This window comes from Hippichthys cyanospilos, chromosome 9 (genome assembly GCF_059441005.1).
Source record: "Hippichthys cyanospilos isolate Australia breed blue-spotted pipefish chromosome 9, RoL_Hcya_1.0, whole genome shotgun sequence".
Classification (NCBI taxonomy): domain Eukaryota; kingdom Metazoa; phylum Chordata; class Actinopteri; order Syngnathiformes; family Syngnathidae; genus Hippichthys; species Hippichthys cyanospilos.
In genome coordinates this window covers 10,679,790-10,697,392 of record NC_142377.1, presented here as the reverse complement: position 1 = coordinate 10,697,392, position 17,603 = coordinate 10,679,790, and the positions used below count along the sequence as shown (strand labels likewise).

The 17,603-nt window shown below is 41.0% G+C and overlaps 1 protein-coding gene across 3 annotated transcripts in view; it reads left to right on the top strand.

Annotated features, from left to right (window-relative positions):
- The window catches only part of chd5 (chromodomain helicase DNA binding protein 5), a 32,826-nt gene that overhangs the window by 6,940 nt on the left and 8,283 nt on the right, over positions 1-17,603 (top strand). For 2 of the 3 annotated variants that reach the window (XM_088423149.1, XM_088423148.1), the window contains 27 exons: positions 883-1,098; positions 2,407-2,525; positions 3,450-3,685; positions 3,830-3,942; positions 4,016-4,145; positions 4,395-4,561; positions 5,232-5,459; positions 5,607-5,816; positions 6,481-6,692; positions 7,652-7,783; positions 7,847-7,949; positions 8,023-8,214; positions 9,452-9,652; positions 9,732-9,869; positions 10,729-10,850; positions 10,937-11,110; positions 11,897-12,038; positions 12,103-12,234; positions 13,165-13,282; positions 13,374-13,498; positions 14,179-14,428; positions 14,636-14,808; positions 15,062-15,236; positions 16,029-16,115; positions 16,447-16,535; positions 16,656-16,789; positions 17,413-17,557. In XM_088423149.1, the coding sequence (XP_088279275.1) occupies positions 883-1,098; positions 2,407-2,525; positions 3,450-3,685; positions 3,830-3,942; positions 4,016-4,145; positions 4,395-4,561; positions 5,232-5,459; positions 5,607-5,816; positions 6,481-6,692; positions 7,652-7,783; positions 7,847-7,949; positions 8,023-8,214; positions 9,452-9,652; positions 9,732-9,869; positions 10,729-10,850; positions 10,937-11,110; positions 11,897-12,038; positions 12,103-12,234; positions 13,165-13,282; positions 13,374-13,498; positions 14,179-14,428; positions 14,636-14,808; positions 15,062-15,236; positions 16,029-16,115; positions 16,447-16,535; positions 16,656-16,789; positions 17,413-17,557 (4,263 nt within the window). The remainder of the gene's footprint in view (positions 1-882; positions 1,099-2,406; positions 2,526-3,449; positions 3,686-3,829; positions 3,943-4,015; positions 4,146-4,394; positions 4,562-5,231; positions 5,460-5,606; positions 5,817-6,480; positions 6,693-7,651; positions 7,784-7,846; positions 7,950-8,022; positions 8,215-9,451; positions 9,653-9,731; positions 9,870-10,728; positions 10,851-10,936; positions 11,111-11,896; positions 12,039-12,102; positions 12,235-13,164; positions 13,283-13,373; positions 13,499-14,178; positions 14,429-14,635; positions 14,809-15,061; positions 15,237-16,028; positions 16,116-16,446; positions 16,536-16,655; positions 16,790-17,412; positions 17,558-17,603) is intronic. The other variant, XM_088423150.1, reaches the window with a different exon arrangement.

Below are 17,603 nucleotides of genomic sequence, written 5' to 3'. Positions count from 1 at the left end.
AATCACGCAGCTTTCCAGATGTCTCATTGCTTACATGAGATGTTCTCTTTGTTCTTCTATCGTACATATACATCGGAGTTGTTTTTTTACTATTGTCGCATAATAACAACAACAACACTAAACAATTTCCTGAAATTCATGCAATAATAGGGTTTTAAAAAAAAAAATCAAAAATTTCCAAAATTTGGGTGTCAAGATGTGTATTGCCACTCCCAGTCTGATCTAATCATCAAACAAAGGCAATCAAATAGTTAAACTCTGTTTGTGGAAAAAGGAATTATGCTGCAAAAGCTACACATATTTTTTTTTAAATCTATCTCAAGAGGTGGCCATCATTCCTCTTGCTGTCGACTTATGTATGTAGAAAAGTGGTAAGCCGTTATTTTGCACACACACAGAGCAGCCAAACATACAAACAAGGAATAGAACAATAATTACGAGCATACTCTATATTTTTTTTGCAACTCCTCTGCCTGTAAACAGGGGCGGAGCTACATGGTGGCTTGGGGGTGCCACCCCTTGTATTGGCCGCTCTTTTGGCCACCCTTTCACCAAGGTTAAAATTCTGATCATTTATCTGCTATTTTTAGTAATCTTACCTGCATAATTAAATTAAATGTAATAAGATAAGATAAGTAATGTAATAAGATTGTAATGTAATAAGAATTAATGTAATAAGATACATTTATTTACCCTGACTGTGCATGCCGTCCTTCAGTGGGGTGGCCACCTCACCCCAAAAATTTCTTGCCAATGGAAACATCAATAAAAAATGATTACTAAAAAAATGTACGAGCCCTTCACCGCAATATAGAGAGGGATGACTGTATAATTGCCAGAAAATGATTCTAAGAAGAGCAACATGTTTTTCTTGTCCATCAGGGAGGCATCCAGGTGAGTTTGGACAGCGAGCATGAACGGGCGTCCGAGGCAGAGGACGATGAGGCGGACCGTCCTGAGCGAGGCTCCGGGAGTGAGAGCAGCATGTTCAGTCCCTCCAAGAAGAAGAAGAAGCCCAGGGAGAAGAAAGAGAGGAAGCCCAGAAAGAAGAAGCGGGACGAGGAGGACGACGATGACGACGATGACGGGAGCATGATAGTGAGTCCGGGCATGGATTAGCCCACGTGTACACTTTTTAACAACTTAAACGATTTTTTTAAGGAGACAACACACATATGACGAGAAAGCCTATGTGTATCTTAGAACCAAAAGTGACCTGTGGAGAGACAGAAAAGAGATTCAAAACTTGCTTAGCATTTTGGCTGTAAAAAAAATCGACTATGATTAATTTCAAAACTACTCGCCACATGGCTAAGCTTTCGAACATCACATGACCAAACGCAGAAAACAAGTGACTCGTGATTGGTCATTGAGCCCTTAAAATCTGTGATGTCGTGTTCAGTCGATGGCAAGTTGATTATTAGTGTTTCTGTTCCTTATTTGAGTTGACGTCAACGTATTGTTGCCTATCGGAGTGTAGGACTAAAAGTAACAATTATTTTAATAATTCATTAATTGACGATTAACACATTAATCAACACACAAAAACATTTAATTTCCATCCCACAAAAATAGCAGATTGTTTCAAATTGATGGTGCAGAAATCATAAATTAATTACGATACAACTAATGCTTTTGGTTCATTTCTTTGTTGGAAAATAAGTAAAATGATTGGTCAATATTTTTCAATGTAAAAGCATTTCTTTTTCAACTCAAAGATTATCTGCTGACAGAGATCGTAAAATATTTATTTCAGCGTCAGCACTCTGAAATTCAAAGGATTTTAGAGGAAAAAGGGTATCTAAACGAGTAGTTCTCAAAAGAGTATCTGTATCTTTGGGGTACATGAGGTTTTAGCAGTGTTTCTGCAGGCATCAGCTTATCTAATTTAAGGCTTTGTAATGACATGACAGGCAGTACGGCTTTCTTTTCAAATTAAGAGCGATTGGAACATGAAGCAACTTGTTACTAAAATATATTAAAATTTGGTGTTTATTTTGTTAAATTTTTAATGGATGTACATTGTCATCGCTGACAACATTTTAGATGTTACACAATCTATTTTCTGGAGTTCTTGGAAAAAACATCTGACATGTATGGCAAGTACTCTTTTTAAGTATTTTTTTTTTAAATAAACAAATGCTTTGTGTTGGCTTAGAGGTTGTTGCCGCTAAAAAAAAATTGCAAAGGGTACATCTTTGAAAAAAACGTTGAGAATCGCTGTTGCTTCATGGATAATCAAAATTCATTATCACTTATTATTCAGTCATTGCCGATTTTAAATTTATAACAAACAAGCCCTACAATGCATATTTGTCTAATCTTTCGAGACATCCTATTATTCACCCCTTCCTTGTAGAAAACACACTTATAGGACCCGATTATTGCTGTGTGTGTGTGCCACAGGAGCCCAAATCGTCCAGCCAGCTGATGCACGAATGGGGCCTGGAGGACGTCCAGTACGGCTTCACCGAAGACGACTACAAGACCATCACCAACTACAAAGCTTTCAGCCAGTTCCTCAGGCAAGCCCGCATGTTTTTTTTGTTTTTTTTTCTCGCTGCAGCAGACACTGCTCCTTTTTGTGCCAAGCCTCACCTGGGGCAGTCTGGAGCACAGAAAGCAAGCGCAAAAGTCAGCGGCTCGTTGAAAGAGTGAGAAGCCAGGGGGCGCGCGCAGGGCCCCCGGGGCTCGAACCCGGCGGTCTCTCGTAGGTCGGCTTGCCAAAGCTCAAGCTCAAGCTGTTGTCTGACAAATGGCAAACATGACACGGCAAAGCTGTTTGCCAAACGGAATGGGCGTTTGGCCACAAGTTTGTTTTCACAATTTGCATGCAGATGCACGTTGTGACCACCGTATGTAGGTGATATTTAATCCAGTCAATAATTCATTTGATGTCTAAGTTCATTTTCATGCACAACTAATGCCTTCAAAACACATTTTCCATTTGCTGTTTCCTGAAAATCATATCACCTGTGCTGAAGGTTCAGCTAATGACAAATCACAGCTCAGCATGTGACTGTCGCATGACCAACAGATATTCCGAGAAAAAATAAAAATGAAAATAAACCACAATAAGGGTTTTCTTTTAGTTTCGTTGTTTTGTTTAGTTTCTTTTAGTATAAAAAATGTAGGTTTAAAAAAACTTAAGAAAAACAAGGTTGATTCATGTTCCAATTAATTTGCTCTTAATTTAAAAAGATATTAATGTTTCTAACACAAAATGCATTATAACTTATTTTCTGATGCCTGCAGAAATTGTTTTAAAATCTCGTGTCTCCTTGAAGTGTCCTCACGCACTCCCAGGGCTACTCGTAGCTGAATTTGAAAACCACTGGTCTAGTCTGTAATGAAATCAAACTTAATTCATATAAGCAAAACAAAAAACAAAAAAACAAAAACATTTTTTCCATGACTGTTTCTGCTGCTGTCGTCTTGTCTCCCGCCAGGCCCCTCATTGCCAAGAAGAACCCCAAAATCCCAATGTCCAAGATGATGACGGTCCTGGGGGCCAAGTGGCGCGAGTTCAGCGCTAACAACCCATTTAAGGGCGCGTCCGCCACCGCCGTAGCGGCCGCCGTCGCCGCCGCAGTGGAAACGGTCACTGTTGCGCCTCCTGCCTCTGTCGGCCAGCTGGGCCCTCAGCTCGGGCCCATCAAAAAAGCCAAAACCAAAGAGGGAAAAGGTAAACAAGTCAATTGCGGTTTCAGGCCACTTACAAAAGATCGTTACAGATGGACGACGATCACATTGGATTGTGCTGGTGTGCCTAATGAAGTGTCTGCTGAGTACATCAGCGGCCATTTATGTGGTGTGCGTGTGTCTCCAGGGCCCGGGGCTCGAAAGAGGAGCAAGAGTGTAAAAGACGTTAAGAAGAAAGTGAAGGCGAAGAAGACCAAATCCAAGTCGGGCCAAAGTGGGAAGAAGAAGAAGGCGTTGTCGGTGAGGCTTGCTGACACTTTTTTTTTGTTCCTGGGGTATATCCGGTCATCGTGAAAATGGCGTTCTGTTTCAGAGTGACGAAGACTTCCTGGAGGAATCAGACTTTGACGATATCAGCATCCTCAGTGCCTCGGTGCTTTGCGACGCCTCGGCGGCCGTCGGCGCCAAGAAAAAAGCCAGAAGAGGCCGCAAAAAGAGGAAAAGTAGGTTGGAGGATCCATTGTGTCAATCAAAGTCCAAAAATGTTCATGTCACCAGGAGAACCACGCTTTCTGTCCGTCCATCCATCCGTCCATCCATCCATCCATCCATCCATCCATCCATCCATCCATCCATCCAACTAACAGCTTTCTAGCTAGTTATCAAACTTTTATTTTTGGTGGGGGCGTTGCTACACTGTGGGCCAATAAGTGACCATGTGTAAATTTGGGAACTGCCTGTTGATCCTGCAGAGGAGGACGGCGACGGCTACGAGACAGACCACCAGGACTACTGTGAGGTGTGCCAGCAAGGAGGCGAGATCATCCTGTGCGACACGTGTCCACGGGCGTACCACCTGGTATGCCTTGAACCCGAGCTGGAGAAGGCCCCCGAGGGTAAATGGAGCTGTCCACACTGTGTGAGTACAAGTAACAAAGACGTATTTCTTTCTCGGGCTTTAATTAAATTTGATGTTACTGGAGGTGTGTGTACTTTATATGAGTACTTTTTAATCTGTTTTCTTTTTGGCTTGTATGCCAGATAATTGTGTCATCAATGATAATGTGCATCCGTTTACAAATAAAGGCATGTTTTGCAATGAAATCACAATACACAAATTAGCAATAACTTCATGTTCCAATTAATTTGCTTTCAATTTTAAAAACAAAACCTTTGCTGTTCTTGTTCAGCTGTAAAAATCTTGAAATTTGCTGATACTTGCTGAAACCTTGTTAAAATCTCGCTAGGCGTACTTTCACCCCCGTTTGCAAACTGCTTATATAAGGCATTTGGAATGGGGTCAAGTGTCTACTCTCGCCTTTTAACATGTTTGAAAGTAATTGCTTCAATTTGAACACAGCCGCAGCATCAACTACATGAGGGTGTGCACACTTATCCTACTTCATTATTTTTGCATTCCCTTTTGATCAAAGATTTTAAGCGATTGATTTTGGTCTCATTTATTTAATATCACAAGAACCTGGCATTTGAACCGGGGTGTCTAGACTTTTTCTATCTAGTTCAAGTTTCCGACAGATGCCACAAGTTGGCCTCAAAGCAATTCCATTATTAAAACGTTTTTCCCGCAGGAGAAGGAGGGCATCCAGTGGGAAGCCAAAGACGAGGAGGATGAGGAGGAGGAAGAGACGGCGGCGGCAGGCGAGGAAGAGGACGACCACATGGAGTTTTGCCGAGTGTGCAAAGACGGCGGCGAGCTGCTGTGTTGTGACGCCTGCCCGTCCTCGTACCACATCCACTGCCTCAACCCGCCGCTGCCCGAGATTCCCAACGGGGAGTGGATTTGTCCCCGCTGCATGGTGAGCCCATCACATCACAATTACAGTACAACTAACTGTACTTGGGCAGTGATTTCCTTTTTCATGTGCCACTAGGTGAAGCCCAAGTTTCCTCTATACTGAGAATCCCTAATTGCAGTTTTTTTTTTAAACTTCTGTTGTTTTTAGTGCCCGCCCCTGAAAGGAAAAGTGCAAAAGATTATGCACTGGACCTGGGGCGAGGCTCCGCTGCCCGCCGAGCCGCTGGCGGGACCAGACGGCCAGCCCCCCGCCGACCCCTTGAGCAAGCCACCCCTTAAGGGCCGCCCCGAGAGGGAGTTTCTGGTCAAGTGGGCCGGGCTCTCCTACTGGCACTGCTCCTGGGTCAGCGAGCTGCAGGTGACAGTATTTGGCACACTTCCACTCAACTTAGACTCTTTTTTCAAATCCCTAACACAAGCTTGAAACCCTACTTAAAAAACATTGTCTATATTTAAAACATTGACTCTCATGAAACCGTAATTTAAAATTCGAAAGCTTACCCAAGGTTGGAACTGGACTTTAAAATACTGACTCTTATTTGAAACCCTAACCTTGCAGAAGAAACCTGTTTTTAAAACCTTTACTTCTGTTTGAATCGCTAATTTGAAAGTCTACCTTAAAACCCAAATATTAAAGCCCAAGACTGTCTTGAAACCCTACTTCAAGCTCATCACTTTTGTTTCAAACCAGAAGACAAGTTTCAAAGCCTAAATTATGACCTTGTACGTGAAAGACATTTTTTAAAAATAATAAATAAATAAAAGAAAAACCTTACCCTTATTTGTATCCCTGACTTGAAGCCTTAACTTGAATCCTTATTTTGGAATGATAAATGTTTCTCAAAGCCCTACTTTGAAACCGTCATGATCATTTGAAACAATACACTGGTTTTTAAACCCTAATTTGAAAATATATGCAATTTGAAACCCAATATTGACACCCTAATCCTGCACTGAACTTTTTTTTCAAACCACATGGCATTTAGCAATGTTGTGTTTATTGTATCTGTGTGCGAGTGCAGTTGGAACTGTACCATACGGTGATGTACCGCAACTACCAGCGCAAAAACGATATGGACGAGCCTCCGCCCTACGATTACGGTTCCGGGGAGGAAGAGCTCAACAGCGAGAAGCGCAAGAGCAAAGACCCGCAGTACGCCGCCATGGAAGAGCGCTTCTACCGATACGGTATCAAGCCCGAGTGGATGATCATCCACCGCGTGCTCAACCACAGGTGCGCCCTCCCGCCTTTTCACGTCGTTACATAATTAGAAGCTCTAGTGAAAAAAACAAAAAAGTCTGACTGGTTTGAAAGCTTTTCTTGAAACATCCTTGTTTGTAAATCCTAACACAGGCTTGAATAGTATGTACGGTGGGCCAGTGTGTTACGAGATTAATCCTTTCCGTTGTTGGGAACGTAAGGCGAATTCACCGTATGGCGAGCAATCCAAACCCGTGTTAAATAGCTAATGCGTTTGGAACCCCAGGTAAAAACATCAAAATTGTACATACAAATTAACAATTGGTTCCAAAATAGTATAGTAAGTGCTATGTATATATAACATACATGTATACAATCAGAAAACATCATAAATAAAAAATATAGAAAGGATTTATTTACCTTTGAGTGGCGCTTGTTGTGCCCATATTCCCTAGTAAGGCTAGCCTCGTATTTCTTGATTATCTCCAGCTTCGTTTCCATATAAATCATCTTCTTACTTCTCTCTTTAACATCATTAGCAATCTTGGGACACATGGCTAACCCATTCAAGTCTGAATTAATCAGTAAAATGCACTAAACTATAAATACGGTTTTGTAACCACCCACAATAGAACAAAGCTTTACCATTCCACCATTTTGAAACAAGTGAGGCCGACCAATAGCAGACCGGCATTGTAGTGATGCGTTGCATGGAGGCAGTTAGGCAACAGAAGAGAAAATAAGTGCAATTACCTAAAAACGCCTGCAGATGGAGACAAAAAAACACAAATACAGCCAACTCCTTAGGGTCGTGACAGTTGTTTTCGTCGCAAAGCGGGGAAAATAACGTAAAGTGGGAACGAAAAAACTCAGTATTCCACATCGCAACATGAAAAAAAACTTAAGCCAGGGACGCTGTACCCCGCGGGTCCACTGTATATATTTTTATAAGTATGAAAAAGTATAAACATTTGTAACCTATATTTCTATAGCTTTGATAAAGACGGGGACGTACACTACCTGATCAAGTGGCGGGACCTCCCTTACGACCAGTGCACGTGGGAGGTGGACAACTTCGATGTCCCCGAATATGACAGCCATAAAGCGTCCTACTGGGACCACAGGTACGCCCAAGTCACCGTCGGCGTCCCGGCCCTCCTTGAAAACTGTCCCGTTTTCTTGTCCAGGGAGCAAATCTTGGGCGAGGACCAGCGCCCCGTCTCAAAAGGAAGCAAGCTTAAGGAGGAGCATGCCAAGAGGGAAATCCCCCCTGATGCCCCAATCATCGACGTAAGCTCGCAAGACGAACGGAAAGAATGGACCAGCGCGGCCACCTAACGCTTTGCCACTGCGCCGTCCGCAGCCCACCATCAAGTTCGAGCACCAGCCGTGGTACATCAACGCCACCGGGGGGACGCTGCACCCCTACCAGCTGGAGGGTCTCAACTGGTTGCGCTTCTCCTGGGCGCAGGGCACCGACACTATCCTGGCCGACGAGATGGGCCTGGGCAAGACTGTGCAGACCATCGTCTTTCTTTACTCGCTCTACAAAGAGGTGATTCTCTCTCATTTTAACACATCAATTGATATCTTTTCAGCAAACAAGTCATCAATGAATTATGGCTTGTTTGTTGAAAAATTGCGTCACTGAAGGCAATCTTTATCAATCATAGCAAAGTAAAAGCATACAAAATTATATATATATATATATATATATATATATATATATATATATATAAAAAAACACTCTAACAAGTTTTAGAAGTTCATTCATGTTTGTATTTGTTTTCTCTTAAAAAATGAAAAGAAAAACTAGTGTTACTGTCACAGGACTGAAAAGCATTAATTCATTCATCAAACCATCTTCCTTTGCTGCCTAAATTAGACTAAAACTTTGCAAGAATAAAGGCATACATACATTTATTACCACTAACCTTGCTTAAATTAAATTCAAACTTAAAAAAGAATGTCATGCAACATTTTGCAAACCAGTCACTTTAACACAACAATAAAGTTGCTTCGGGTTCCAAATAATTGGCTCTTAATTTGAAAAGAAAAACCAGTATTACTGCAATGGGATTATAACATGACATCAGATGCTACGCACACGCAAAATCGTATATGCAATATAAACATTATAATATAAACGGATATAAAATGGATAATTATAATTTATATATTGATATGCATTGGTTACATCAAGCATTCAAATAAATTAAAATTTAACAAAAATAAAAGCATACAATGCATACCATCACTATACTAATTTAGCCATAAGTGTCCTTATGTTTGATTAGCTAATAATTTGAAAATGGAAATTATAGTGTACCTCTCATAATATTAAATTAGATTAAATCTTATAAAAATGGTCATAGACTGTTTTGCAAAATAAGCTATCAATAAGTGCTTCATGTTCCAATTAATTAGCTTTTAATATGAAAAGAAAATGCACTGGACACTTTTTATGCCTAACACTACAATGTGATGTGGGCTAATATTTTTGATGGGTTTTGACGGATAAAGATGGACAAACATAACACCTCAATAATATCCAAATTTTGAGTGAATTGATATTTTTGGGGTTCTGAAAACCATGGATGATAATTTTTAAACCTGAATGTTTTTTCAAACACATTGTTTTACTTAATATTAACAGCATGGGTCCCTGTGTAGCACCGATGAAAAATGATGGGCCCCGATTTTAGTCCCTCATCCCTGGCCAAGCATTTGCTAACATGCTTCCCAAAAATACAAGCTGTGTGTGAGGTTGTGTGTGTGCTGCGGTCATCCAGGGTCACTCCAAGGGTCCCTTCTTGGTTAGCGCTCCGCTATCCACCATCATCAACTGGGAACGGGAGTTTGAGATGTGGGCCCCCGACTTCTACGTGGTGACCTACACCGGAGACAAAGACAGCCGCGCCATCATCCGGGAGAATGAGTTCACCTTCGAGGACAGCGCCGTCAAGCTGGGGCGCAAAGCTTTCCGCATGAAGGTTCTGCCCAGGCCTCTACAATTTTCTTGGTATTTTATGGACTTGCGCCTCAAATCATTATTTTTTTGCCATTTCGCAGAAAGACACGCCCATCAAGTTCCACGTGCTGCTCACGTCTTACGAGCTGATCACCATCGATCAAGCCATCCTGGGATCCATCACGTGGGCTTGCCTGGTAGTCGACGAGGCCCACAGGCTGAAGAACAACCAGTCCAAGGTAAAATTGAAAGTTCTGTCTATCTATGAGGAATTAGGTTCAGAGCTACGCAACCACTAGGGGGCCCTCAAGGGAAATTAACTGACAACAGAGCCGGAATTAAGCACACTTAATTGCCTGTGTAATTGCTCTTGTTGTCTTCAGGCCAAAGCAATAAATTCATGATTTTGGCGCCATCTGGCTGAATCTTGAGTTAATTTCATTGCAAGTGTTTTTGTTTTTTTTGATAGCTTTCGAGTCCTGTTTATTTTATTTTTTTTTTATGGGGGGTGGGGGGCACGACTGTCCTTGAATACACCTTATGCATAGTCAAAATTGATGAGGTCTATTAATTGTTGGTGTGGTCTCATTTACCTTTACCTGGTAGCATTTATGTCAAATGTTGCGTTAATGGTTTACCAAAATAGCATTTGTGTAAAATGGAGGTAGACAAATACTTTTTTCGGGGCCTCGGCGACCCAGTTTGTTAGTCGTCAAAGATGGTAACCTATATGTGGAGATGTTGAAAGAGATTCTGGCATCAAAATAATAGTAATCCAATTTTTATTTTCTTTATTTTTTTTTTGTTTTTAAGCTTTTTAACAACCAGAAATGCTAGTGCAGTGGAAATGTTTTCAATTTGGCTCTTGAGAACTCAAAAATACCACAAGTGTATCATGAAGCTTCGTTTGGCCAACACTACAGTTGGAGCTGGTAAAGACAAAATTCTGGCATCAAAATGTTAAATTTCTTTTTTTAGTTTTTGACAAAGTACGTCTTTTTCGGCTCATGTCCCAAGGAGACGTGATTAAAGTCCAACTTTTCTCAGTGTTTGATGAAGGCACGACTGTTTTGTGTGTACTAAGCTTGCCGTGTGCAGTTTTTCAGAATCCTCAATGGCTACAAGATCTACTACAAACTTCTGCTCACTGGAACACCTCTTCAGAACAACCTAGAGGAGCTTTTTCACTTGCTCAACTTTCTCACGCCCGAGCGCTTCAAGTATGTTTGACCACTTCAAATTGCCAGGATTGCATATAGAGAACATCTTTTTTTATGTATTTTTTTTTTTTTATTGTATCTCGCAGTAACCTGGAGGGCTTCCTGGAGGAGTTTGCCGACATATCTAAGGAGGACCAGATCAAGAAGCTTCACGACTTGCTGGGCCCGCACATGCTCAGGAGACTCAAGGCGGACGTCTTCAAGAACATGCCCGCCAAGACCGAGCTCATCGTGCGGGTGGAGCTAAGTCCCATGCAGAAGTCAGTCACACTCCTGATCACATTTGTGCTTGAGGCGATAATGATGATGGTGATATGTAAAAAAAAAAGAAAAAAATGCCTCTTTTGTGGGAAAAATAATCATAGTTTTTGTTTTACACTTTTATTTTAAATTTCCCATTAAAGTTTTACAGTAACAAAGAAGTGTTTTGATGGAAAGAAATCATAATAATTGATGATAAAAAAAATTCCCTATTTTAAATTTTCAACTTACATTCTGTAAGAACAAACGAGTGTTTTGTTGGGATGCATATTCACAATAATCTAATGATAAAAAAATGTTTTTTAAACTTCCAATTTAATAGTCACAAGAACAATTGTGCTTGTTGATTGAATTAATTCCATGATAATTTTGATAACAAAAAAAGAACACATTTTTAAGTTTCCAATTAAAGTTTCACAATAACAAAGATGAGTTCTGATAGGATGGAATTCATGACAATTTTATGATTTAAAAAAAAACAACTTTTAAAATTCTAATTTGACAAACTAAGATGTGTTTTGATATGATGAAATTCATAATAATTTTACAATGAGAAAAATCACATATTTCACTTTCCAATTTAAATTTCACTATAACAGATATGTTTTGATGGTGTCATGATAATTGTATGGTAAAATATGTTAATGTTACCCCGCTATCTTGCTATTGAAAAATCCTAGTTTACAATTAGAAAAATGACATGTTTTATTCTTGTGCCAACATAATTTCTTGACGGGCAAGCCCATTTGAACCCCTGATGCGATGTTGTGCTTCCTCCTCCTCAGGAAGTACTACAAGTTCATCTTGACGCGCAACTTTGAGGCGCTGAACTCCAAAGGCGGCGGCAACCAAGTGTCCCTGCTCAACATCATGATGGACCTGAAAAAGTGCTGCAACCACCCCTATCTGTTCCCCGTGGCCGCCGTGGTACGAGCGCCTGTCCAAATGTTTTCCGCGAGAGGTGACTGAGGCGGCGTTTTGGCGCTTGCAGGAGGCTCCCGTCTTACCCAACGGCTCTTACGACGGCAGCCAGCTGGTCAAGTCGTCGGGGAAGCTGACGCTGCTGCAGAAAATGCTCAAGAAGCTCAAAGACGAAGGCCACAGAGTTCTAATCTTTTCACAGGTAAGTAAACGCCATTTGTTAGACGGGAAGTCAATTCCCAATTTTTTACATGTGTTATGCAACTCCACATCTAGGCACAGTATTATAGGCATCTTTATTATTATTTTTTTTAATGGTGCTTGTGTGCTGTTTGAGTCAAAAAATGTCTCTGTTCTTTTAAAGTGTGATGACTAAATATTTTGTTTTTTATTTTACCCCTCCTGTTTAGTTATGAGTCAGACTGACCCATTTGAAAGTTAAAAACATTTTAAAAACACTTTTAGAATTTATTCATTTGAATTTATTGATTTTTGTTGAGGAATAAGCAAACTCCGTTTCAAAATGACCCAAGAATGTTATCCCCATTTCCCTGCGACTATTTCTGAAATCCTGTCAACAATTGACTTATTTCTCAATATATTTACAAGAGAATATAACCGAATTTTGAAAAATGCAACCTAATTCTCATATGATTTTGAAGACTGCAAAAAATCTCACCTTGATAAAAATAGTTGAAAAAAATATGCAGCATTTTATAAAAGTTTTTCAAATACTCCATAAATATTTACAAAGAAAGAAAAAAACATTTTTAAAAACCTAAACAAAATGTTTTAAGTGTTTTTTTTTACTCCTTGAAAAATATCAGTTCCTTTCTGTAACTGTTAAAATAAAATAAAATATAACTTCTTAGTTTTCTGTGCATCTAGTAAATATCTGTTTATTTATCTCAGTTTATTTTTACTTAATCTCTGAATAGGTTTTTTTTTAAATAACTGAGTGCTAGGTGCACTTTATATAGCACTTTATCTGGACCATAGAAACTAAATAAAAAATACCTAATACATGCATTTTTTTCATCAAATCAGTCACTGAACTGTTTGTGTTTTATTCGGTCAGCCGTGTATTATCCTGATCGATATCATGACAATATCCTTTTGGATTCCTGCGCAGATGACCAAGATGTTGGATCTGCTCGAGGACTTTCTGGAGTTCGAGGGTTACAAGTACGAGCGCATCGATGGCGGCATCACCGGCGGTCTGAGGCAAGAGGCCATCGACCGCTTCAACGGTGGGTGACCTTCGCAAGTGCTTTCTTTACCCTCAGTCAAGGAATTAATGAATGTTGTGGCGCGTTGTATATTTGCATTGTGGGTCGGCAGCGCCGGGCGCTCAGCAGTTCTGCTTCCTGCTGTCCACCCGAGCCGGAGGGCTGGGAATCAATCTGGCCAGTGCGGACACCGTCATCATCTACGACTCTGACTGGAATCCTCACAATGACATCCAGGTAAATCGTGTTGGATTTATTTCTAATAAAGTGAATTTCCGGCTTTCCGCAATTTGCTACTTGTATGTTTGTTTGTGGAAGAAAGCCATTTTTTTTCTTACTGTATGGTTTTTATTTAGTATGGATGTTCATTGTTTATCATTTAATTTTTCAAAAATTATTTTTGCATATTTTTTATTTTATTTTTGTATATTTTTATATGTCTATTATATTGTTGTCTATTATATTTTTATTGACTTTATTTTTTAACAATTATTAATTATTACATTTATTTTTGTTTTTTCACTTATTACTTTTATTTTTTTTGTTAGTATCTATGTTTTAAAGCCGTGAATCACCTCCCCACTTAATTTCCAGACAGGCATCAGCATTTTCTCAGAATTCTCTCAAATTTCAAACCTTTATCAATTAAAAAAAAATATACATACACTTTTATAGAACTAAAGCAGAAGCCAAACTATTTACTTGAGAGGTGAAAATAAACATGAATTCCTCAATTTTCCACATCTGTTTTGCTTTATCCTGCCTGTATTAATATTTTTTTTTTTTTTTTTTTTTTACAAAGCTTTTAACAGATACGAATTTCAATACGTGGGGAAAAAAGTCACAGAAAAAGCTAGCGCGCAAAGGGTGAACAGAGTTTTCGCGAATGAGCGGTGACGACGGCGTCTTCTTTGCAGGCTTTTAGCAGAGCTCACCGCATCGGGCAGAATAGGAAGGTGATGATCTACCGCTTTGTGACGCGGGGCTCGGTGGAGGAGAGGATCACGCAGGTGGCCAAAAGGAAGATGATGCTGACCCACCTGGTGGTGCGGCCCGGCCTGGGCTCCAAGACGGGCTCCATGTCCAAGCAGGAGCTGGACGACATCCTCAAGTTTGGAACGGAGGAGCTCTTCAAGGACGAGATGGAGGCCGCTCGCAACATGGGGGGTGCGCTGCACGCTGCACAACTATATATGAATAAATATTGTTGTATTAATTTCGAAATGTGTTAAAATTGATCAAAACCTAACTGCTCTATTTCAATTATTTCATGAAAAACAAAAACGGGGAAATTGATAAATAAAACATACATGAATACTAGTCTTTTAAGTATTGTTGTTGAAGTGTTTCTTTGTGCCTCTTGGTCCTGGTCAGGGGACAACAAAGATGGAGAGGAGGGTAACGTCATCCACTACGATGACGACGCCATCTCCAAGCTGCTGGACCGCAGCCAGGACGCCACAGAAGACACGGAGATACAGAACATGAACGAGTACCTCAGCTCCTTCAAGGTGGCCCAATATGTGGTCAAAGAGGAGGACGGAGAGGTAAGGGAAGGAGGAGGACCGAAGGGTGTTTAGGAAGGAAGTGTGGAAGGAAAGAAGGAACTGAATTAAAAGCCAGCAAAATAAATAAGAAAGGAAGGTAAGAAGGAAGAAAGAAAGGAGGTGGGGAGGAAGGATGGAAGGAAGGAAGGGAGGGGGGAGAAGGTAAGTTAGGAAAGATGGGAGGTATGTAAGAACGGAGGAAAAATGACAGAAGGGAGGAAAGAAAGAAGAGCTCATCAAGGTGTGTGCACAGGAGGAGGTGGAGCGCGAGATCATCAAGCAGGAGGAGAACGTGGACCCGGACTACTGGGAGAAGCTCCTTCGCCACCACTATGAGCAGCAGCAGGAGGATCTGGCCCGCAATCTGGGCAAGGGCAAGCGCATTCGCAAACAAGTCAACTACAACGACGCCACCCAGGAGGACCAAGGTAGGTGGCGACAACGCTTTAGCCAGCGTTTCCGTTAACGCCCGTGTTTTTGCTTGAATAGAGGCGTGCCCGAGTAATGTCCAGGATGGAGGGCTTTTTGTGAAAAATATGATGCTATCTGTGGAAAAAAAAAAACTGTAGTCTATATGAAAACTAATTAAAAAAAAAAGCCCTGTCACTACTAAACTATTTTTAAGACAAAGACCTCCTCCTTATTTTCCATGCCAAGAAGGTGTTTTAAAAAACAAATAGTAATTTCCATCGAATTATTTTCCAAGAGGCAGCTTGTTGAGTCAACTCTGCGAGCACTAGTGATACCGTATCACTAGGCCTATTATTGTCAAACTACACCGCGTTTCCACCTACTGTATGTCCACTGTGAGGCGCATTAAACTCTAAAATCCTCTAAAAAGCCTTCAAAATTCAGCGTATTTATTGGCTTAGACTTGCACATCCTGCGACCTGGAAGGCACGATGTCCTACATGACAGTGAACAAGGCAAGCTCAACGTTTTACTCTTGCATTAATAATATTTGATTGAGGAACATTAAAACCTGATGAGCATGTTTCTTCTATCTCTCAGCTTAATAACTCTCAATGACAGCTTTTGACCTCCACGACCGTCATGTTTAAAGTACGCGAGTTTTATTTCGCGCCATTAGTTCTCAGCAAGCATGAGAGGTTCAACAATTTTTGGAGAGCACTCTCGGATTTGCTTAAAAGCCCGGGCCGCCCCCCGGTGGAATCCGACGGAAGCAATGTACTTTGTTGTCTCTGATGTGTGGTGCTCAGAGTGGCAGGATGATGTTTCAGACAACCAGTCGGAGTACTCGGTGGGGTCCGAGGACGAGGACGAAGACTTCGAGGAGAGGCCGGAAGGTAACACCATTTTTCTGCAGGCATTTTTCCCCACTTGTTGGAGTGTGTCCAAACTGGCCTGAGAACAATTTGTGGCCCATCGTACATTTTGTTTTTACAAATGTACTGGTAAACATATACGTGCTCCGAAGACTGCAATTTCTACTAACAACCCAGGCTAAATTTGGCTCCCCACTGACTTGGAATGGGTAAGATGGTTCACTTTAGCTTACTTCTATGGCACCGATTACTACTTTCCTATTAGGCGCCATCTTGTGATAAGTGAAATTTTGAATCACCATGTTGAAACTTAAGTTCTAAAAAGTATTTTATCATTTTTGTTTTGTGGCAGGTGGGCGCCGACATTCTCGCCGCCATCTGAGGAACGACAAAGACAAGCCCTTGCCCCCCCTGCTGGCTCGTGTCGGCGGCAGCATTGAGGTAAAAATCGCGACGTCACAAATATACCCCATGTACGGAAATATTTACCCAATTTCTCATTTTGCATTGTGTCTTTTACGCTTTTATTTGTAATGTTATTATCGATCGATTGCCGTCCAGGTTCTGGGTTTCAACGCCCGTCAGAGGAAAGCCTTCCTGAACGCCATCATGCGCTGGGGCATGCCCCCCCAGGACGCTTTCACTTCCCACTGGATTGTGCGAGACCTCAGAGGGAAGAGCGAGCGCGAGTTCAGGTCACACGCCATTTTGAACTCTCATGACATAGTTACGACATCTATGAAAAACACACCAAATGGTGAAGCAGACCCAAAAATGGACAATGATGTGTTCACTGTAGCCCCTTTAGTCTTTGTGTATACAGCCTTCTGATTAATTTGGTCTTTGTGGATTATAATTTAACGAGCAAGAGACAACTAATTTGCCACATGCTGTCTACAAAATAACATCATAGTAGCTCAAGGCACTGCTTGTGAGCATCAAGCCAGAGAATTTTACATTGCGCATTTAAACTAATTATGGAGTTGCCTTTTGAATGTTTCATAGATTTATGCATATCTCTCATAGTAGTTGTAAGCCTGTATATGTATATATTTTATTTTAGCCAAGTACCCCTGAAACAGCACATCACATTTTTGGATGGGGGAGGGCTTCTATTAATTGAACTTTGGAATTACCTTTTTAGTAGTATTTCTAGGCATATTTTATTTACTCTCCTGGAAAATTATGTCTCTAATTATTTCTCTAATACCTCCTGTTTATTGTGTTTTGCGTTATTTCATACATTTTGAAACGACAACATTTTGCCCGTGTCGCTTTTTCTCTTGAAAAATTACTAATGTGACTGTGATTTGCCCAGGGCCTACGTGTCTCTTTTCATGAGGCACCTGTGCGAGCCCGGGGCCGACGGGGCCGAGACGTTTGCGGACGGCGTCCCTCGCGAGGGCCTGTCGCGACAGCACGTGCTAACAAGGATTGGCGTCATGTCGTTGGTCAGGAAAAAGGTCAGCGGCTGCCCAACTGGCTTTTTTCCTTTTGGGCACTTTTAAA